Source organism: Neopsephotus bourkii, unplaced genomic scaffold, assembly GCF_033783945.1.
Source record: "Neopsephotus bourkii isolate Nb327-2 ecotype Australia unplaced genomic scaffold, CSIRO-AGI_Nbou_v1 NB_1491, whole genome shotgun sequence".
Classification (NCBI taxonomy): Eukaryota; Metazoa; Chordata; class Aves; order Psittaciformes; family Psittacidae; genus Neopsephotus; species Neopsephotus bourkii.
The window spans coordinates 151008-173741 of NW_026901967.1; the positions used below are offsets into that span (position 1 = coordinate 151008).

Sequence of the window (22734 nt, forward strand, 5' to 3'; positions counted from 1 at the left end):
TGGAATTGGCAAAACGTTGTGCAAAAGACTGCTAGAAGTTGAGCTGAAACTGGAAAACGTGGGAAGTGTAGATTTACTACAGAAATTTCCAGATTAAGAGGTCAGTTGTCACTGAAATATCCGTTAAACAGTAACAATTATGCATCACATATTCATTAGTGCACAGTGGGTGTTTCTTAGGCAATATCCAAGCAGCCTAAATACACATAGTCAACAGATCCTTACACCTGAGTGTTTTCAATGTGTGGCTGCCCACCCTTCAACTCATAAACAATTTGGTTTTGTAGGGAATGTCTTTTGGAACAGGATTTTCACTGAAGGATATGATCAGAGCACATGGGTAGATCCCATGTTGCAAAGATGCAGTGTCCTGTTAGAGGCAGAAAAAGCAAAGGTTCCCTCCAGTGTTCATTCAGGCTTTTTGAAATTGGAGAATGCTTGAGGCAGCAAAATGTGGTATAAATTGCATTACAGAGCAAGCCCATGGTGTTTTCATACTCATGTGTCGGAAGCTGGGTTCCTAAATAGGAGTGACCTGATTTTTCAGAAGTGCTGAGTGACTTCACTGCTGCCCAAAGTGAGTGCAACTTCGTTAACTGTGGAGTGGTGAACTTCAGCTCAGATATTATGACAAGTAAACTGCCCAATCACAAAACAGTTGAATTTCAGGGCAAATTTAACGGGAATAAGACTGGGCATGGGGATGGGTTTGCTTTTTTAACACTTCCTGGATTCTAGGTGCACCTAGATGTTGTTTACCTACCTGGAAGAACCTGGGACTCAGTTTTCCCAAGGTTTTACATGAGATGTATGACTACAAAGCACGCATTATATACATGCCACGTGCATTTAGGTATGGGTTCCTCTCTAACATGAGTCACATTGTAGTCCTTGAGAACTGTTTTGCTTTCTGATTTGTATTTTATTACTTGGCTAGAGTAGGCATTATTATGAAGTCTTTCTCATGCAAATTTGCTGTTCACCAAGAGTTTTGGTTGGGGATGGGGAACAGTGCTTGGCTAATAGTAAGTTAAAAATCACAGACACGTTTAGATATCTTTTGATTCCTTATCCGAAGTCATTACTCATCTAAGATGCTTTTTTTTGTAATACGCTTGTTTGGAAATGGCCAGCTTGAAACTCTAGCTTTGGCAGTATTTTTATTGCATGCTGTTCTTGCAAAGGCAAATTTATATTCCTGTTTCTTGTATCAATTTTCATAATGCTAATACTTCTTGCATTTGAACATTTTCCTTTACTTAGAAGATTTTAGACCAAATTAAGTGTTGCTGCAGTCCTCTGTTTTTAATTTAAAAACAAATTAGGCATATAGATATGCACTTCTAGGCATTGTGGTGTCCCATTTATTACTGTGATGAAGTACTGCTAACTTGAGGGAAACTATAGGTTGTATAAGGGCTGCAGTTCAATTTGTGTTACAGTAATAACGTAATGTGGTGATTGAATTTTTGTTTCACATAAAGGAGAATGACCACTGACCCTTGATTCAGTTTGCCTCCTCAAATTGGTAATACAGAATAATCATAGAATCATAGAATGGTTAGGGTTGGAAAGGACCTTAAGATCATCAAGTTCCAACCCCCCTGCCATGGGCAGGGACACCTTGCTCTAAACCATATTGCCAAGGCCTCGTCCAGCCTGGACTTGAACACTGCCAAGGGATGGAGCATTCACAGCCTCCCTGGACAACTTATTCCAGTGCCTCACCACCCTAACAGGAAAGAATTTCCTCCTTATATCCAATCTAAACTTCCCCTGTTTAAGTTTTAACCCATTACCCCTTGTCCTGTCACTACAGTCCCTAATGAAGAGTCCATCCCCAGCATCCCTATATGCCCCCTTCAGATACTGGAAGGCTGCTATGAGGTCTCCCCAAAAGCCTAGTTTAATTCCAGTTTTACACACCGTTAGTCCTTTCTTTCCATAAAGTAATAAAAAGCTCTCCAAAATATTTGTATGGTTCACCTAACCATAAATAGAACTGGCCTTCTGGAGATAAGTTAAATCCCCCCAGTATCCAGCACTGACCAGGAAAATATGTGGAAGGCATCATTGGTTCATCACACTACCCATGTAAGACCAAAACACTCTTCAAGAAAGTTGACTTTATCAGCAATAGCTAATGAGAGAAGTATCACAGAAGTACTAACACCACAAATTGAACTACAGCCTCAGGCTACAGGACAATTTTAGGAGGAAGTTCAAAGAACATGTTGACATGTGAACCCATTGCTGTGGTCCAGTACGGGGGGGGGTGGTTAGCGTGGCGGAAAATGGTTGTTAACATGTGGATTCCTTTTTTTCCAGTACTCCCCTAGCATGACAATGAGTGTGTGATCCGTTAACAAGTCTCGCCATGAAGACCACAGTGAGTTGGCCCTCTTCAGAGAGCTACTGCAGAAGAAAATTATTTGTCCCAGTGTACAGTTTAACAAAAGGATCTCTGACACAATCAGACCCACCTTTATTTTTTTTTTCCTACCATCTCCCCCATTTTGTCAAGAAAGTGGGTCCCAAACATGATTGAGATAACCATAAAGAGTGGCATTACGAGAACTGCCAAGATGGAACTGCAAACAATTATCTGTGTATGTACATGTGTGGGTTGATATATATGTATGTCTGTGTGATACAGAAAGACACACATACATACATAGACCTGCAGGACATTGTAAAATAATATGACATGACATCTTAACTAGAAATGAGAAGTAGGGACTTTTATTCCTTTTTTTTTCCACGTTTACATTTTAATTATTAAAATTTGCTTTCCCTCTCCCCTCCTGAACAGTTTTATGTTGCATATGTCACTGCTTTATAAGTTATTTTTTATGGTGAACTCAAATGATAAATTCTTCTGATTTTGTTAATGTCTGCCATTATAGATAGGAATAAAATTGCTTATAAGAGCTTTCATTAACTTGTGTTTGATACCAGTTACCCTGTGAACTACAAATTGTACTGTCTCAAGAAATAGAAGAAAGCTCAACTTAAATTTTTTTTGAGAAATTTAATAATTTTCAGTTAGCTTGGGGATTTTTTTTATACTTTGCCTTTAAAAAAACAAGCACTGAGGGTTATTTTTCTTCTTAAATTGAAGCCTAATATCTGCAATATCTGTTTTAAATGGAAGCCTGAATTTGATACAAGATTCTCAGTTTATATAGAGTACTATAAGGTTACTGTAAGTGAGCTCCAATTGCTATAGAATCTAGCAATAAAATGTCAGGGCTTCTTCTGCCCTTGGTAATGAGTTTTGTATTTAGCATGATCTTCCATAGGGGTGGTTGTGCAGTAGAGTCCTTATCACCAAAACCTTTTCTAACAATTATGTTTTCCCATTTTCACTGATTCTCAACCAGATGGTAACAATTCTACTATAAACAGCTTTTCCCAAGCCCATTCAGAAAATCAGGTCACCCTACTATTCAGGTGTGTATTTTTCATCACATTACCATAAATAATTCCCTCAAAATTCTCAGTAAACAGCCTTTTTCTTCCTCTTTTTTTTTTTTTTTTGGGTCAGTCAAAATGATGCAGTAAACTTTTTATGACTGCTGGCCTTGTGAGGGTCTCACTTTTGCCATGAACAGAAGAGAAAGTATAGTGTGGGCCATTCTATAAGGATGTCAGCCTATATTAGACATGAAGGATGAGGACAGAATGGAGAAAGGGCATATGGTCTTGAAGTGTTTCTGGAAGCAATCCCATGTCTCTTCAGGCAAAGCTCTAAAACCAAGGTTATGGCACATGTAGTTCTTAATGACTTCCAGCTCCCCCAAGAAAACAAAAGTTTTCAGTTGTGTAGTGATTAAAAGGTTGATGAACAGCAATGAGGCCAGGAAGAGGCTGAACAAAAGTTCATGCCACAGATAAAAAAAGTTTCCTCCTTGGACTTTGCATACAGAAGAGGTACTTACATCGGAGGAGCAATTCTGAGATTTGCTATGGCTATGAAGGCTTTCATGGACTTCTTTCTCATTAACTTACAATAAGGAAGGGCATGTAATGGACTCGTGACAGCAGCTGCACACACTGTGGTGTGCAAGGAATACTACAATCTCCTAGCTCATTTTTATTTACATATATTATATGTGTCTAATATGAATATAGCATATATATAATATATGAAAATAAAAAGATGTAACACTTGTTACTCTCTTAGATGAAACTCTTGGAGGCTTAAAGTTATCTTAAAATATCAAAGATTTTGGCAGCATCACTTTTAAGTGATAATAAGTACTTTGATTTGTTGTAAACACAGTCATTACATGATCTTGTGGACTTAATTCCCAGTGATTATGAAGGTTGCATTCATCTACTTATCTTTGAACACTCTGTTGCTGTCCCAAAAGATGCTAGAAGCCCCTGCTATTGATTTGAATTACAAAACCACAAAAATCTGATCTGATTTCCTCATATTGTTTGCTGTTGTCACTGATAGCACTGATTTCAGTGGCTGTGTCCCCAGTGCACTGCAGAGTCCAGGTGTCCTTGCAGCCTGCATTTGACACCTGTATTATCCATGGTAGTCCTCGAAGAAGGACTTTTATGCCCAGCCAGGTGGTCACTTGCCACTGGACTAAGGTAAAAGGACACACCTGGACTATGCATCAAGTGCCAAAGCCCATTCAAGCACCAAGTGTGCCCCAGAGTGATCTTACACTGCTGAATGCATGTGGGGTCTGTTCCGTATCTCCAGGAAGCCCCTGTGGTGTCCTGTGCCAAGCTGGAGCTCCAGCAGGCAAGCAGTGTGTCCAGTGACCACCTGACAATATCACTGAAGGCTCTCTTACAAGACAGAGTACGTGCCGCTGTAGAGTTATTAATCAGAGTAAGGTTTTGGATTAATCAGTCTTGATTTTTTTTCCCCTTCTTTCTGAATTTTGCTTTGTCTGCAATATTTTAGCTTATAGGCACCTGTTCAGGATGAAAGTCTGACCATTAAATTAAACCTCTGCAGAGAAGCACCTTAAATGCAACTGCCAGCACATATTGAATAAAATTTTAGAAATATCCTAGTTTATATAGAAAACATCTTTTCAGACACATAGGTTTTCTTCTGTGGCTCTTTAAAACTCCTTCCTATACAATTTTTCTTAATGCTATCATGTCTTTGTTTCCCCTTTCCATTTCTTTTCCAAACCATTTATACAGATCTATCCTGCAGTGTTAATCTGGGTAAATAACATCCCTGGCTTCAAAATGAACAGGATCAGGCCCTGCTTCTTGTAGCCTGTCCTTCTCTGCTAGTTACTAGGTATGTCTAGCACCTCTCATCCGTACACAGTCCCACAGACTGGGGGAACAAAATATGTGCAAGCCTGCAAAATTATAGATTTGGAAAATCTCCTTGAATACTCTTAATCTCGCATATCTTAATTGCTAGAATTTTAATCAGATATAATGAAACCTAATCATCTTGCTTTCTGTAGCGGATGCTTACACCCCTATGCTTATGTGCATGAGTAGTTACTTATATGTGCATTGGCAAGCCGAGGTGATAATACCATACATAATTTTCTGCAGCTGAACTATAAGAAAGCAGTCTTATATGACAAATATTTAACTTTAAAAAAGATACGTGTCCCTTTGGGTGTTGGTTTGGGTTTGTTTCTTTTCTAATATGCATAGAGCTCTTTGCTTGTTCACTTCTTTCTTTCAGTTATAAATCCTTGTAGGATTTGCAACATATCTAGAGCATTAATGTGGAAAGACTATTTTCATGCATTAACTTACTCCCACTTACATTTCTAATACATTAGATACCAGTGTGTAATGTAACTGCTCGTTTATACCTTTTATTACACAACAGCATTACTGATGTCAGAACTTGTCCAGCTCTAGGAGGAATTCTATTCTAAGTGATGCAGGATATTTTCTCTACACTTCATTTTTATGTAGATTTTTCTTTATTAATACAGTAATAAATAGATCATGGTCCTGTAAATGGTTCTTTCAGGAAAAGTCAAAGTAAGGCTTTTTAAAAACAGAAGTGATGAAACCTTAAGTAGCAGAAATAGGGAGTAATGGATGTCTCATACTGTGAGAATTCTGGCAAAGAGTCTGTCCTTGTACAAATCATCTGAAATTAGGATTCGCTTGTGAATTTCACTGTGAAATTTTATCTGCGTCATAAGCCTATAAAAAGGAGTGTTCTTACCCAGATTTTATCTCCATGTCTTATTCTTGTGTAGGCAAGAACCAGATTTAAGGCAAAGAAACAGCCATATGAATCATATGTAAAACATGTGGCCTGACATGCACATTAAAAAAATACATGGATATTTGCATGTAGGGATTATATTATTTTCTTAATTGCAGGAGCATGAGGAAGAAATGTAGTTGCACTCTTGTGTTCCCCCCTCCACTGTACAGTCAGTTTGGTGCATGTAAAAAACATGGCAATAACATTCAATAACATTGAGTCTTTGACATGCTGCCCAGTGACATACATGTGCCTCAACTTTACTTGAGGGCATCTCAGAGTGACAGTCCCCACATCAGAGGATCTTCCATCAGCCTGTGGGTGAGGCCAGATTTGCCATGTTTTGTTTGGAAGCCCTTCTGTTGCAGAGCCCAGACCAGCAGTGGATCACACACTCAGAGATGGCAACAGCTTTCAGAGTTAACCAGCCTGCTTGCCTCAATGTAGAATTAAATGCCCCATGTCCCAAGATACCCAGCTGTTGTTTTCCCTTACAGTGGGAATGCACAACAGTAAATACATAGGCTGTTTATTTATTTCAACTAATTCAAACTAAGAAGAAGGGAACAGTCTTGCTTCATTATGTATAGCAATTCATGTGTCAAAAGGACAGCTTCTTGAACTGGCTAGAAATCATTTAATTTTCCCCTGTTCTGTGGCTTGCAAATGAAATCCTGCCTGTAAAGATGATTTGGAATTAGATGGGTAATTTAATGAGGAACCAGCTGTTCCAGTATTCAATACTGAACATTTCACTCTTCTTTTTCCCTTTGCCAGTCAAAATGAATTTTCAGCTGATACATGTTGCAGCGATTTCTATTTCTCAGCTCAGTTAATTATTTTTAAGTGTAATCTCCCTGTTCCTAGTCAGCTTTGATTCTTTTTTGTTGTGGTGGCTAAATAAGGACTGGAGTCTTCCAAGATCTGACCCTACGCATTTGCATTTCGAGAACATAAAATCGAGCTTAACAATGAAAAAGGGAAAAAAAAAGAGATTAGTGCAGGTGAATTTATTTTTCTTTCATTCACTGTAAGTGATGAAATGCCATGGCTCCTGTCCCAAACCCACTTGGGTTTGGTCAGGCTCAAAGGATGAGAATCCTGACAAAAGCACATATTTCAAATAAAACTCAAAAATACTCTTCCAAGAGTGACAGCTCATTTCTCTTCAGAGTGATCACACTTAAGGATCTAATTCAGGATTTAATGACATGAAACAACTATAAAGATTCAGTGCACTCAGAAATGAATGAGTTAGATTTAAATGTTACTGTGTGTGGCTTCCTCTACTTTCCTGACAGCCCTGTAAGCTGCTGCTCATGCCAGCTGTCCTGCTGAACCAGATGAAAACGGTCAAGTAAGGACATTTTTTTGGTAGGATTTCACCCTGATCTGGATGAAATAATGTAATTTATCCAAGGTGTGACATTTGGCAGATGTATAAACTGAATACACAAAGCAATATATAGAGGGTCTGTTGAAATTATGAAATTGATGTCTCAACCTGAAAAAAACCAACCAAAAACAAAAATAAGAAAAGGTCCTTATCTGAAACAGTGCTTTGAGTGCATGCATGGATATTGTCTGCCAGTGTTGTTATCTTGGGAATTAAAAAAAAACAGTAACAAATCATCTGTTCAGCACATTGAAACTCTGATACTGAAAACATGGGCAGATTTGTTTCAAATTAAGCCTGCACTTGGTTAACTTTAACTAGATTTCAGAATACAGGCAGTATCCTTCAGGAAAGTGGGACTGCTAATACACTATAACCATACTTGAGCATGAGCAGTCCAGAAGCTCAAATTTAGTCTTCCCTAAGCAGACATTATTTTAAAGATTCTACCAATGCAGGACCATGTTTATGTATTGGTAGTACTGATATGCAGGACAGATTTGGCTTTCTTCTGTTTCTTATCTTATTAGAGCACTGCTCACTACTACATGAGTTATTTTTGTGAACTTGTCCCTCCATCTTGTTTTCATTTGTGCAGCCATAGTTGCCCTCAACATAGCTAACAGCTTTGCAATTTTAGTCCAAACTTCTGTTTGGTCAGTGTTCTTTCAATTTAAGCTTAAAATGTGTAAGAAAGCCTCTCATGTAATGGGAAAACTTGCCATAAAAATGTATAAGGGTTTTCTTGGGTACATGTTTTCACATTTAATAAAAATGCAATTTTCAGTTATAATTTGAAATGGTCACTTTATAGCCACTATTTAATTTTTATGTGAAAAAGAAACTGAGGAAAAAAGAACCAAACCTTTTATTTATTTGAATTCAGCATCATACATACATGTTGAAAGATGTGGGTTTGGGAAAAACAGATCAAAAAATTTACTGCCTAGTTACAACCAGACTTTTATGTTAAAAGCTCCTTCCACACCCCCAAAAGTGGATTGCTTAATGTATGATTTTGTAAGAGCCCAATTCACAAATGTAATTTCACCTATTGTGTGTTTTCACAGTATCTTGTGGGGAATTCAGGGTGCCCCTTAGCTGTGCAGGGTTCTGTGGTTGTATCTCTCAGAAGAGTAACCGAGTGGTCAAGCAGGCTTGTTCACAGGGTCTAGTAAGTAAGGACTGGCAATTAATATCCACCAGATTTGTGCTTAGAAACAAGGTATTCGTATGCTACCTCGCTGTTCTCTTGAGAACTTGGGACAATTCTTCTTGCAGTTAGGTATGGGGATCCTTCAAGACTTTACAATGCTGAGACAAGAAGAATAATTTTGCTTAGAGAAAACTCTGGCAGTTTAGCACCAGTTTTCGTAGAGAATCAGCACAAAACATGGGGATTTTTGAAAGGTGATGCCTTTTCTCAATACCCTGGGTATACCAGGAAATAGACCATACAATTTAGAAGTTTGGTCTGTTACAGAGATATATACAGTTCCTCAGATTAGGAGGGAATTATAACAATAACTATGGCCAAACCTATGTTTGTCCCTATAGAGTGAAATCATCAGCAGTCGCTTTTGATTGGAAGAATTATTGCTATGGAACAACTGCTCCAATCCTTGAGGAGCCAAATTATCAACTGGATGAACTGGATATTTGTAGGTTTCATTTCTGTTTCATCTTCATGGTTTTTTTCTCTCTTAATTTGGATTTTCCTATTAAATGTACTGTCCCAGATCTCTGCACAAAAGTAAGATCCAATAAATGTACAGAAAGTCATTCAAATCTCTATCTAAAGCCCTACTACAGAGAGTTTATTTCATTAGAGACATTGAGCGTAACAAGAAATGTGGAGTGGCAGTGCAGCGTCCTGAGAGCTCTTTCTGTTCAGGATTAGGAAAGTTAGCCCCTCACAGACTCACATTAGACACAATGATTTCCAGCAATGACATAAAGTAGCTTGAAACAAAAGCTGATATTTTACCATGCAGATTGGAAAGAAATAAAATCCAAACAGATGATCTGTAATTGAAGCAGAGTTTTTACTGGCATAGCTTGGAAAGTACATTACTGCTGACAAGCTTGTTAGCAGCAAAACTGGTAGCTAGCGTTCAATAGCTGCTCTCTTTTTTAAAGCAGAGGTCCATCCTGATCCTGCAGTCTGTAATCCCCCAGCAGAAAGGCTGGTCTTTTTGATTCACACACACTGTGGACCAGGGGCTGCCCTATCCACCAGCCACACCTTTTGTTACAGCTGAGCAGAATGCGAATGTCCTTCCAGTGGGTGTCAAAGTCAGTCTGTAACAGGAGCATAGAGCGTGTCCAACAGCTTAGCAGAAAAGCAGAGCTGTGTTTGCTAAATTGTTGTCAATAAACATGATGTTCAAAAGCAAGTATAAGTTGTTCCCCAGTCTATTTTAATTTTTCTGATTAACTTGTAGCTTTGATTTGTTTTACATTAATGATTACATTAATTTACATTAATGACTACATTGACAGTTAAGGAAGAGAATACAAGTTCCTAAACTAAGGCTAAAATACAGACATGGAAGAGTGGCATGACTAAAGTGGAAGCTGGAACTTTCTGTTAGTTGAGAAGCAAGTAAATTTTTATTATCCGTAAAATAAACTTTTTAGCCTTGTAGCGGCTATTTGAGAAGCGGTAATTAAAATGCTGTATATGCTTAGAGGCCAATTTTGAGGGCTTTTTTTGTGGCAAGTATCCCCTTGCAAAAATGTTGCAGTGCATCTATTTCGTGCATGTTTGCCTAAAAACACAAAAACAAATAGATTTTTTTTCTACGGATTGCTGTATATGCATCTGGCAAACACTTGTTTATGGTGGGAAGAGGAGGAGGGTTTGATGCTGGTGGGTTAGCATATTTATGTGAATTACTTAAAGCATTGGTAAACTATTGTCAACTTTGTTCACATTGCACAAGATACTCTGTGTAGTCTACTGCTGGCATTATAACCTCAGTGATCCATGCATATTCTGTAAATTCCTGTAGGTTTTGTGTAAGAAGCCTTGTCACCATTGCTTACTACTGTAAATTGTTTTGAAGCAAGAGGTGGCGTTTGATTGTATAGCCATGTGTATTTTATACTACAACAGTACTTGTTCTCTCCTCAAAACTTGCTCTTCACATATAGGTAAAAGGTTTGTTAAGCACGCTTAGTGGTTTCAGAATTTATTTCAAACAGCAGATACATAAGCCATTTGCAGGAATATTAAATGTAAGAGAATTCAGTCCAGCTCATACCTTTTTGGGGGCTGGATTTTAGCAGACAACAGGCAGCTGCAGGTTAGCATGTTTCATGGCTCCATGCTGGATATGCAGTGTGTGCTTTTTAACTGCATCAGTGCCAGGACAGAAACCCATCTCTAAGGGTATGCAAGGGATAAAGCACTGCCTTCGTATTGTGTCGTTGTCCCCAGCCACCATGGGTTTTATGTGTGGCAGTGTTTAAGGAGAATTTAATTCTTTGTCTGTTTATGGAGATAGAAAAATAATCTGAATTCTTGGACCCTGGATTATTTTTTATTACTATTTTATGATATACAACAAAGACCTGAAAATGTGTGTGTGTTCTTTGCTGGTTTCTGACATGCAAGTCCTGTCTAGACTGAAAGACAGTAATGAAAAAAGTGAAACAAGTGGGAAAGTTGAAGGGGATAATTATTTTAAATTCTGTGTTTTATATGTTTTTATTGATTGTTTAAATGTGTAGGTTAATGTTTTGAATAAAGGCAGTCTTTGTTAATGACTTTGCACCTTCACCCTTTCACACTGAGTACTTTCAATAAATGTTCCTGATGCTTCCAAGCCAGTGTGTAGATAAATTCCCTCTAAGATAAAAAGTTTCTACTGATTATTTCAGCCCTTTAAAAAAAACAACATGGGAATCCCAGTCTCAAGTATTTGCAGGTCACATCTGAATGATTAGGTAGGTGTATTTTAGAAAAAAAATAACTTTCAATATCAGAAATGAAACTAATGTTCACACTCCAGTCTCTGGAAGTAAAGAAAACCTCAGCAGTTTCCCAAACCAGCACGAATTAAATATATCAATATAAATAGTAACATAGAAAATACATTTAAAACTTGATTAAAACTCTGACCTTAAGCATTAATACTGGTAATACTGGGGGTCTCACAAATGTGTATTTCCGAACACCCGTATTTCTCCTCAATGTGTGCTTCACTATCAGCATCTACTGTAGAGAGTAAATACATGCCATGCCAAAATTGCTCAAAAGCATAGAGATAAAAAATTCCCACAACATCATAAATACACTGACATGTGTGCGTGTTGATCTGATTTACATTAATGATAATGTAATGATAATTGGGATGAGTAACCACTCCAACTGTAAATTTCTCTAGACCTTCGTGAAACATTTAAAAGCAGCCTCTGGGATGGGTTCAGAAGGGCAGTAGTCTGAAAGGTCCAACACGCTGCCCAGCTCATAAAACCAAGGTCATAAAATCGAGTCTTACTGTTTTATCTTTTAGAAGATCCTTGCACGACTGCTGAGCTTGCAAGGATTGTGTGGGTCACTAACCAAAAAAGTATATCTGGTTTGGAGCCTCAGACAAGGCTGACAGGCTGTGTTTTGTAATGGTAATACATTCTACCACATCAGGCATGTTTCTGCTCCAAACTGTGGCCTGATTCATCCTACCTTAATTTCAGCTGCTTAAAAATTACCAGCCTATGTCTATTCTGTAAGTCAGAGGTGGAACAGAAGAGTATATGCCTCTGGAAGATTTCCCTCTCCACTGGTGAAACCTGCGTGCTTTTAACTGCCTACAATTAGGTGGAATGAATCCAAGCTTCACATCCCTCCATCGGCTGCACTCTCACTCTTTGCCTGCACTGATTCATTCATTGAGAACAACACAGGACAAAACCATTGCACAGATGAATCAACACTAGACGCAGCATAGGATGCTTTTAAATTAAGCTTCTGTGAGATTGTAACAAAGATACTAATGTTCATACATTTCTTTGGATGGCTAAAGATTCCTTTCCTGGCAGCTTTAAGGAATAAATCTAGAAGATCCTCAGTTAGGATTGTGAGAATACAGGTATTAATGGCAGTTTATGGTGGGGATTTTTTGTAAACGTTCAGTACATCTATATCATTTCACATGCTGGTTTGGAAACGAGGAGATCTTTGCATCAGTGTTACTGTGGGTTAGCAAAGTAAATTTACAGCAGGTTCCACCTCAGGGTTTCACTGAACATCTATGTTATTCTAGTTTAACTTGAATACATTTCTTCATTAACTGCTGGTACGAAATCGTAAGAGCAGTTGTACTGATTCTTGCTGAAAGCTGAGGAACAGTTGAAGATTAAAAATTGCACCTTTTCACCTTCATGAAGAGTCCACATTCTCACAGCTGGGCCTGAGACAGTGGCTGAAGTTGCCATATAACTTCATCACACAAAAGTGGGTGTAATTTTTTTTTTTTGTGAGTTTTAACAGGAGCCGTATTGATAGATTTCCTTTATTTCCCAAATTGTAAGTCATTCCGTGTTGAAATTATACACATCTGGTGTAGATATGAATAGAAGAATTGAGGAATTTTTTTTACAGTATGCTAGTACAATCCCTGCTCTGTTGTTCAATATTTCAAGTGCTGAACTTGACCAAAACTTTATGTTCATGGATTATCTTAGCCTCATCTCTGCATGAAGATGGGTGTGACTTTCCAGTCACTAACTGTGAGTTATCAGTGAATTCTGGGCCACAGGTAAACAGTTGCAGTGGGGAAAATTGCTGTGGCAGCCACTTTTCACTTTTTCACAACTTTTCAGATGGATAAAGCCATTCATTCCGTCTGTTGTCTAACATTCATCCAGTTTTCTCAGTGGATCACCATGTTCTTGAGTATTGTCATCTAATGGAGGGAAGGTGAGCAAGCTCACCACCCAGGAAAAGTAGAAACGTATCTTCAGCAATCATTTATTTTTAGTACTTAACTTTACATTAACATTGGCATCTCCAGTTACTATTTTGCCATTCAGTATCTCAAGTCGGTATGAGCAAAAATACACGAGCATATACAATTTACAACAACGGCTTGTATATCGTGCCTTTGTAATTCTCTTCAGCTTCAGTATCTATAAGCTACAAGTAGACCAACTTCTTCCCTCTTGGAGTGTTCTTTACTAGAAATACAAATATTTACTCTCAAAATAGCAGCTGATGGCTTCATTCATGCTGGCTGTTTTGAATCTTCTGAGGCTAATCTTTGTTTTCCCCAGGTGAAAATGCCATAGGATACTTACCAGACATAAGCACAATGACATGTCACTGCAGTGCATGCCGTCGCTTAGCCTCACTCTTAACACGTACTTGCATGCTGGAAATTCAGAAATGCTGCTGTATAAATTGCTACATGGTTTACCCAATACAAGTGTTTTTCTGCATCCCTTTTTTTGCTCAAAATTCCCATTAACTTGAAAGTTAGTGATGGCTTGAAAGGGGTTTTGGAGCACAAAAGGATGCAGGGATCAACTCTACAGGAGTTTACAGACTGCTGTAAATTCATGTCTTCTCAGCAAAGAAATGTAGCATTTTAGCAGTAACTTCCTAGTAAAAACACTGAGCGTGCTTATCACTTTTAAGATTTTAAGGACTGTGTAATTGTATCTCATTTAATTTTGACACTTAACCAGTAATATTCAATGAGGTGTGAATCTCGGTTATATCTACATGCTCAGCCAATGCAGCACTGAAAGGTGAACAGCCATGTTTTAGTATTGCAGTTACACAAGAAATCAGTTTTCAAGTTCTGTTTTGATTTTGTTTCATTAACTTGTTTTCACCACAGAAGTATTTTTCTGTGCTGTCACCTGAGGCTTCCTTTCGCCCACCAAAACACTCTGTAGCCTTCTGCACTGTGAAAAGGGCCTTGCGCTTGCCCAGTAAATCAGCAGAAATTTCATCCAAGCCATAAAATCCTCTTATGTTATCTGTTTTTATGTAACTAAAGCAATTGGGGATAGGAGCTTCAGGAATAATGACGCCTCTCTACCTTCCATTTCACTCTCCGTACTTCACAGGGATTCAAGAGTTCTTTTTTTGAAGGCTTAGCTGTGTCTCTTTGAACCAGTGCAGCCTAAGCATCCTGTGTGATTTAGTTTAGGAGATAGCATTGGAGCATGAAGATTTACATGTGGTAGCAAGGAGTAATACATGTCTCTGTGGACACAGACACTTGCAAACAAGTTGGTACCAAGAATTAAATAAAATCAAGATGGTACCAACAGATCAGACTCTGTACTACAGTGGGGTATTTTTAGCTTTTGTCATTTGTATTTTATTTTGCAGGAGAGGAGCTGGGGAATCTCAGATCACATGGGGAATTTTAGAAGTGTATCACTCAACAATCATTTTATAAAGTCTAACTTCAAAATGCACTATGATTTATTACAAAAATGTATTTCTTCTGTTTGCCAACATGATTGTTCCATTTGTGATAAGTTAAACTCAGCAGTTAAATTTGTTGCACTGCCTAGCTGCATGAATTCATCCAGTGTACGTATGTACCTGTGCAGCATTACTTTGGGTTTTGTATTTGAATTTGCAGTATTGATTATTATTTTTGTATTTTACTTTGCTTCTTTAATTGCGATTGTAGTAAACATAATTTATACATATGATTTTACAACTGTTTTGCAACTGAAAAGTCTTCTTTAAATTGTAAAGTTTTATTGATGGATACTCATTAAAATGGTATAAGAATTATATTAACAATTGTTCTGTGTTTGATGCTCTCTGTACATAAATATATGTCTATTTATCTGTTTATTGGTGCTCGTGTCTTGCAAATTTGGATACATTTTAGAATAAAGTTTCATTTTACAAGAATTAGTTGTATTTTCACAAGCTCTGTCACACCCCCCCCCCCTTTTTTTTCCCATGAATAACTAGGGTTATGAAAGAACCATATGAATCTGAAACATCTACAACTTCACAGAGTTATACCTTTGTTTCAAGAATATGGAGATATACAGTCCACAAAGATGCGCAGCTCTACAGTGTAGCTGATTTACTGCAGTAACTGACATCTGTGTTTAAAATGTCACCAAAAAGATCCATTTTGGAGTTACGTCTTGTAGCTGCTGACTCCATTGGTAAGAGATTGTGAAGGTGTTAACGGTATCACAATTAGCATATTGGTGTCTTTATTTTCCAGGGAACACTTAAAGCTCTCTAGTCATGCATACATCTGTTTAAATATAGAAGAAATTTTGGTAGACACACAAAAACTAATTCTAGATGACAGGCTTCTGTAGATTTTTGATTCTTTGCTACCCCCTTGTTCAGTACCATTTCTCAGGATAAATTTTTAGCTCAGATGACATGCAGGTCTGGATCAGCTACACTATTAGGTAGGTAGCTGCTAGCTGGCTGGCTGCTGCACTACTTGCTAGCTCTGATGACTTCACAGAAGATTTAATCACATCTAATACTGAGCTCATCTTTTATTAATAAAATATCTTACCTATTCTGGCACAGTTCCTCTTCCGGCATCGCACTGTGTCTTGTTCTTCACAGTGCTCATGAGATATGCTGCTGTGCTGGCACAAATCTTTTAAGTATGTTGCTTCAATTAATTACAAATGCGTATTATTAGGAGATTATAACCTAATATCCATTCTGGTTTTTCGCTTTATTTAAAACAGTACTGCACCTGTTGTTGCTGCTGTTTTTACGATTTCATTTCAGCAGGAGAAGACTCAGGCCATTAAATGGGAATAATTTATTGACAAAAACTTTTTATAACCGCATTAGCAAGCAACAGTGCTGAAGGGATGTCAGTTTCTTAGTCGGTTAACTGAACTTTTAAAGCTGAGCTCACTCTAATCCACCACCAGTTCTCATTTCACAATAACAATTTCAGCAAAGCTGGTGACTGAGGGATGTATGGGTTTGGATGTAAGGCATCCTCCACCATTTGCTCACAGTGGGCATCAATAATGAGAAATCTAATGGTTCACAAAGATGCTTCCCAAAGACTGCCTAACCCACATAGTGCTGGTCCAGCTACCTTCACCTGGTGGTGATGCCAGAAGAGGTGGCACATGCTACTGTGCCACAAAAGGTACTTTTCAACTCAAAACCATTGAAAAGCACAGACTCTCCTCTGGGAGAAATTAAATTACTTGGGCCAGTAATTTAATTTCTCTATTTTTTCAGTTGTGAAAGGAGAACCATTGCAAGTATCTTCTGAGGACAAATACATTGAAGGATATTAAATAGTGTTACTACAGTGGAGACTGTGAAGCTAAAGGAGTATGTGTAATGACTGCAGAGAATGGAGTCACTGAAGCCAACTGGAAAACTCACATTAGTCTGTTAACTCAGCTGGCAGGGTCCAAGAAGAGGAGCTGGATGGTAAGAGAAACACAGCTTACAAAAGCTGAGGCTTCCCTGGGGAAAGGCCATTTTAGGCTGCATGTCTGTCACCTCACTCTCCAGGTGTTTTTGGCAAGTGTCCAAAGCAGTGTAAACCATATGCATTGTTCATTTGGATCCTGGGGGGCAATTCCTATTCTGGAAGTGCAGCTCCTGCTTCTACCAGACATATCTTGGATGACATCCTTCCCTTAGAAATTTATAGGTATGTTTCTCAAATACCAGTTTTCCCTTACCCCAACAGAAACTAGAGGCTACCTTTTCTGCTTCTCCAAAACTCCTCCATACAGCCCAAGAGAGGTCTGCTGATTACTTGTCCCAAGCATGTACTCCTCCAAATAGTTCAGAAAGTTTCAGATGTGAGTAGACTGAGATTTGACTTTTAAATCTCTATGATCCTAACAGCTCTGTAAAACCTAATCTTACAGCAGATTACAGATATAGGCCAAACACTGATCACTAGGACTATGTGAAATGGAGGTTAAAGTTACCTGTGAAGGAACTTCAAAAATAAGCATTTTCTTTGAGAAAGCCTGGTCAATGAGCAGGACAAGGTAAACCTGAAAACATGAAATACTGGCCTAGGAAGACAAACCACAATTTTCTGGTTTTGTTTTTGCTTGGTTTGGGTTGGTTTTTGTTGTTGTTTTTTTTAATAGGAAAATGTTTAGTTCTCTCTAAAGACTCTTCCTTCTGACATCCAGGATCCATGGTGTGAGAAATTGATACCTGAGGTTTTGTCATCTGGACTGAGCAGGCAAGTCAGGAGAAAATACTGGGTGCATACTGTTTAGAAATGCTGTTCAGGCAGCAAGACTGAGGTATGCTACCGCAGCTTCTGAGTAAGCCTTGCCTGCAGTGAAGCCAGTCAAAAAAGGAAAGAGAAATCAGTACAGACATATTTCCTGAAGCAACAGAATAGAAATAAATCTAGAGACTAGCATAGCATGCTGATTTTCTCTGCAATGTAACTACTGTGATGGCACAGCAATCCTGTCACTCGCTAAGAGTATGTGACAAGGAAACAGATCTTGCTGTAGTGCAACAACAGTAACAGGCCATGTGGGAAGAAAGTCACTACTGCACTGAGAAACTCTTACCCTGGTGAGGCAGGTTGGTTGAAATTCATATTTTCTTGGATGTTCTCGGTTAAAGCTGGTTCTTCAGCAATGTTTAAATGGACATATATTCATTATATAAATTCACTGCTGTATGTTTTTCATAAATGTGGGAAGCCTGTCTTTAGAATGGTAGGTAACAAGTCAATGGTAAAAAGAGAAAGGTAACAAGTCAATGGTAAAAAGAGAAAAGGCTGTAAGGAAAGCCTACAAATAGTTTTGCTGCTATTTACAATACCTAAGGAGCTGAAAATAGCAGAGTCAAATACAAGCTTTGGAGTCTCTCATTAAAGACTATTTACAAGTTACACACTGCTATGTCAAAGCAACACAGCTGCTCCACCAACCAGCCCTGCCTTCACAGCTGACAAGCCCAGGCAGTGAGCATCTCCAGACTGCCTTCTTCACATGGTTGAGCCTTCAATAGCAGCTATGCGTGGCAGTAGTCAAACACCAACTTTCCTGATTCAAAAACAATTGCTCTTATTCCTCCTCCTTCCCTATTCAAGGCCAGGTTGGACAGGGTGAAACTGATGTGGCCTATTGTGTACAGGGGGGTTGTCAAAATGTACAGGGGGGTTGTCAAAATGTACAGGGGGGTACTGCTTAAGTCATAGCTGGTTTAACGAGTTCAGCAGATGTCTTAGCAGACAAATACCAGAACAAAACCTCCTAGTGAGGAGAATGGGGGTTGTACAAGGAGTACTGCTTAAATCATGGCTGGCTTGACAAGCCCAGCAGTTGCCTTATCAGACAGCACTAAGATAAGGCTTCCTAGCGAAGGGAATAGCTCATTAAACCAGCTAGACATGGACCAGACCCATCCAGCTCCTAAAGAGCATGCGTGAGGACCAGAGGTAAAAAGTTCAAGCCTGAGGAAGACTCGTTTACTTCATCTTGAAGACCCCTACCCACAAGAGGAAGACTACTTACTTCATCTGAAGACCCCTGCCCAAGACCACCAGGAGGCACTGCGCATGCGTGGAGCGCATTTTAGCTCATTATAATACGAAGCGGGGATAGAATATGAATATGTATAGGCGTATTGTGCGACCTAATACCTATGTATGACTTTACAGGATAAATGTAAAAGGAAAACGGCACTGAGGCACGCATGCCTTTTGGAGGACCAATCCCCCGTGCGTCTTCAGCTGAATAAAGCATACCTACTTTACAACTTTAACCAAGTTGTGGAGTCTATTCCGCTATCACAGGGCTTGGAGCAACCTAGTCTAGTGGAAGGTGTCCCCTGCCTGTGGCAAAGGGTTGGAACTGGGTGAGCTTTATGGTCCCTTCCAATCCAAACCATGCTATGATTCTATGATTCCTCAGCAGTGCTTGCATTTTCATGGTTTGCAAAAGTGTAAACATCCTACAGTATGTCACCAGCCATGTGAAGAGGACTAGGTAAGAGAAGGAGCCCTCTATGAGGTCTTCAGTTAACTCCTCCAGGAATAAGTGACCAGGGCCACAGCCACCAAGGTAGGTGTCAAAACATCTGCACCAACAGTGGCAGGGGTCACCAGGCCATGGCACCTTCCCCACTTGGAGATGGGAACGTGTCTACCCTGGGACTATCTGCTGGGCTCTCAAGTTGGTGACGGGAAAAAGGGAAAAACAAAATAAATCCGAGCCCGATTATAAAAATTCCACTGGCAAAGTACACACCAAGACCCGCCGGCAGCCCCCACACAGGCCCCTGGCTGCCGCGCCATCGCGGCGAATGGCTACAGGCCATGAGGATGGGAACGGGGCCGCCCTCTTCGCCCCTGAAGCACCACCTTTGCTCCGCGGTGCCGCCATCCTCGCTGAGCTACCCGTTTGCCCGCAGCAGCGCGGATCCTTCCCGCCTCCCCGCCTCCTCGCCTCCTCGCAGCGGCTCGGCCCCCGGCGGAGGCGGCGATTCCACTTCAGCCCTGGGTCGGTCCCGCGCCAGCCCGCTAGGCAGCAGAGGGGCAGAGGCAGCACTGTCTCTGCGTGTCCGGCGGGAGCCTGTGCCGCTTCTGTCCGCGCTCACCTGCGGGGCCATGGAGGGGCGCGGGGCGGCGGAGCGCGGCGATGTTTGCATGTGCCAGACCGTGTTCCCGGCCCACGCCGACCACCGCGGCGAGCTGAGCGCTGGGCAACTACTCAAGTGGATGGACGCCACTGCCTGCCTCGCAGGTAGAGGGGCTGCGGCGGGCGGGAGCGTCGCTTCAGGACTCCCCGGCTCCCTTCAGGAGTGCGCCTTGAGCTCGTCGGCTATGTGGGGACAGCCTCTTGCTAGAAAATCGGTAGCCCCGTCCCCATATTTGCCCATGACACGCGAGGAGGAGGAGGAGGAATTTTGCCCTTGGAGGGGCTGAGGGGAGGGTTGAGGGAAAGTTTTAAGTCGCGGGAAGCATGTGAGATGTGGGGGTTTAGATTAGGAACAGGCATCAGGGGAGTGAGAGAGCTCGTAGAGCTGGAGAGGAGTGTCAGATCTCAGGGGGTGACTGGCGACTAGGATGAGAATTAAAGACCACAGCAGCTGAGGGGAATAAAGGGTAGACAAAAGAGAAACGCTAGAAGAACGAAAAGTATTAATTTAAAAACATTGGCACACCGGTTGAAAAAAAATACGCAACACAACCAACCACAAATGCAGCCAACAGGCAGAGCACTCTGTGTCTTCTGTCGCTCAGTTTAGAAAACTTTTTAAATCTCCTTGACTAACTTGTGGAAGCAAAAAGAAGACCCAGGTCTCTGCCATCTCTGCTGTCAGTGAACCCCGTTTCCAAGTACAACTGCATACATCAGCAGCCCATAACGAGTCTTGCGAAGAATACCGGTGTGTTTGGAGAGCTCGAGTCTCCATGTGATGCAGTGACCGCGGTGCCCTCACTGCACAGTGCCACTCGACCTCTACAGAAAGAGTTTGGATCCTGGAGAACTTCTTGCACACGATAATGCGTCTGGCATGTACCAACATCACAATATAATCATGTATTTTTTTTTATTCAGCCCTTCAGTGATTAAGCCTGTAACAGTGCTCTCTGTGGAGAAGCTGAGCTGATTTCCATAAGCCTTGAACTCAAGCCCCTGCTCTGAAGTGGCAGAGCCCCAAATGCTACAGCAGTAAATCCTTGCTCCCTTGGACCTTATTTAAGCTGTAATGATCTTCATCAGCTGTGAATCTGCCACCAGAGCGCACTTTTGTAATTGCTTTTACTTGGTTAGGCTTAGGGCAGCAGCATGTTCATGCCTTAGGGTTAATTCTGTGGCACACAAGGGGATCTCAACATGTTCTTTCCTTAATTTACTTCTTGTGTCACAGCAAAACTAAACATGCTGGGCAGAGATTTGTTTGGCTTTACCATCTCTCACTCGCATTAGTGCCAGCTGGTGCATTTGCAAGTGCCTGGGATTTGCACCTTCCTCCTTTCATTTTCATACCCTGCTGCTTTAGGTGTGCTGCAGCCAGTACATGGCTGGCTTCTTCCTCACTTTTGAGGCTGTTTATAACTATCGCTTACTCATCATATTACCTGTCACAGTAACAAGTCCACCCTCTTTGTCATCTGTGACCTCTTCCCTGTCATCCCAGTTTGCTGTGTTTCTAGTAAGTGCCTTTATGTGTTTTACCCTCATATTTTCAAAGGGAACTCCTCACATACTGGTGCAACTCGTGCACCATCCTCCAGCTCCTCCAAGTGTTTGCTTGCAATGCTTACTAAAAATACTGGACTGTTTGGTGTGAGAACTGCCTGTAGTGCAGTGCTGTTTTCTAGCTGTACTGCTAGTCCTCTGTTTTGCCTTTTACTCGGGGACCTTTTTGGAGCAGGGCTTCCGTGTTAACACAGCTCCTAGTGTGCCCCAGAGGAGATTTAGTCTCTGACTTGGAACTTTGGCTGCTGTGGTCAGATAAATAATAAATCACAATAACTTGCTGTAAAAAGGTAACTATTGGCCTATTAAATATTAACAGTAAAGATGTTTATCTCTTCCAGATTAACTTTCATAATTAATACAAATAGAGTGCATTGTTTTTCATAGTCAAATGTATCCTAGGGAGATGAAGAATGCAATTCAAATTTTGGTAAAATTATTTAAAAATAGATAAGCAGGTTTGATTTTTTTTTTTTTAATTCTTGTTTGTGTTTCTGTAATTCCTGCATTTTTACTACAGCACTGGGGATGCACTTACCTGCTCTCTGCTGCTGTGACCATGCTAATAAGCCAGTAGATATCCCTCCTGTGTCTGAGAGTCTTCAGCTGATGTGAAACTTCCATACTGGTTTAACTCAGCCAATACTCTTGACATCCTGTGTTGAGGGAATTTGCTGAGGTTTCTTTAGGTGTGTTAATGTTATGTGACTCTTTGTGATGTAACATGTTTGTTGATGCTGTCTTACCAGAATGTTCATTTTTACAGACAGACCTTAGAGCTTTTCAAACTGAGAAGGAACATTGTTATCAGTTAGCCTCATCTGATGTTACCCTTATTTCATGATAAATATTAACTTAGCTTTTGATTTTCTAAGAGGTCTACTGCAGGCTTGCATTAAGGTCAGTGGGATCTACTGTCTTCTTG

At 40.1% G+C, this 22734-nt stretch overlaps 2 protein-coding genes across 12 annotated transcripts in view; both read left to right on the top strand.

Moving 5' to 3' along the window:
- SSBP2 (single stranded DNA binding protein 2) overlaps nt 1-15390 on the top strand; it is a 152837-nt gene extending 137447 nt beyond the window's left edge. For 5 of the 11 annotated variants that reach the window (XM_061369290.1, XM_061369294.1, XM_061369285.1 and 2 more), the window contains one exon: nt 14706-15390. In XM_061369290.1, the coding sequence (XP_061225274.1) occupies nt 14706-14750 (45 nt within the window). In that variant the 3' untranslated portion in view covers nt 14751-15390. Of the gene's footprint in view, nt 1-2328; nt 2942-9182; nt 11456-14705 lie in introns of those variants that run through there. The other 6 variants (XM_061369291.1, XM_061369286.1, XM_061369295.1 and 3 more) reach the window with 2 other exon arrangements.
- A 4785-nt stretch (nt 15391-20175) lies between these two features.
- Nucleotides 20176-22734, top strand: part of ACOT12 (acyl-CoA thioesterase 12) — a 37894-nt gene continuing 35335 nt past the window's right edge. Inside the window, exon 1 of the mRNA XM_061369283.1 lies at nt 20176-20345. Coding sequence (XP_061225267.1) covers nt 20210-20345 — 136 coding nt within the window. The 5' untranslated portion in view covers nt 20176-20209. The remainder of the gene's footprint in view (nt 20346-22734) is intronic.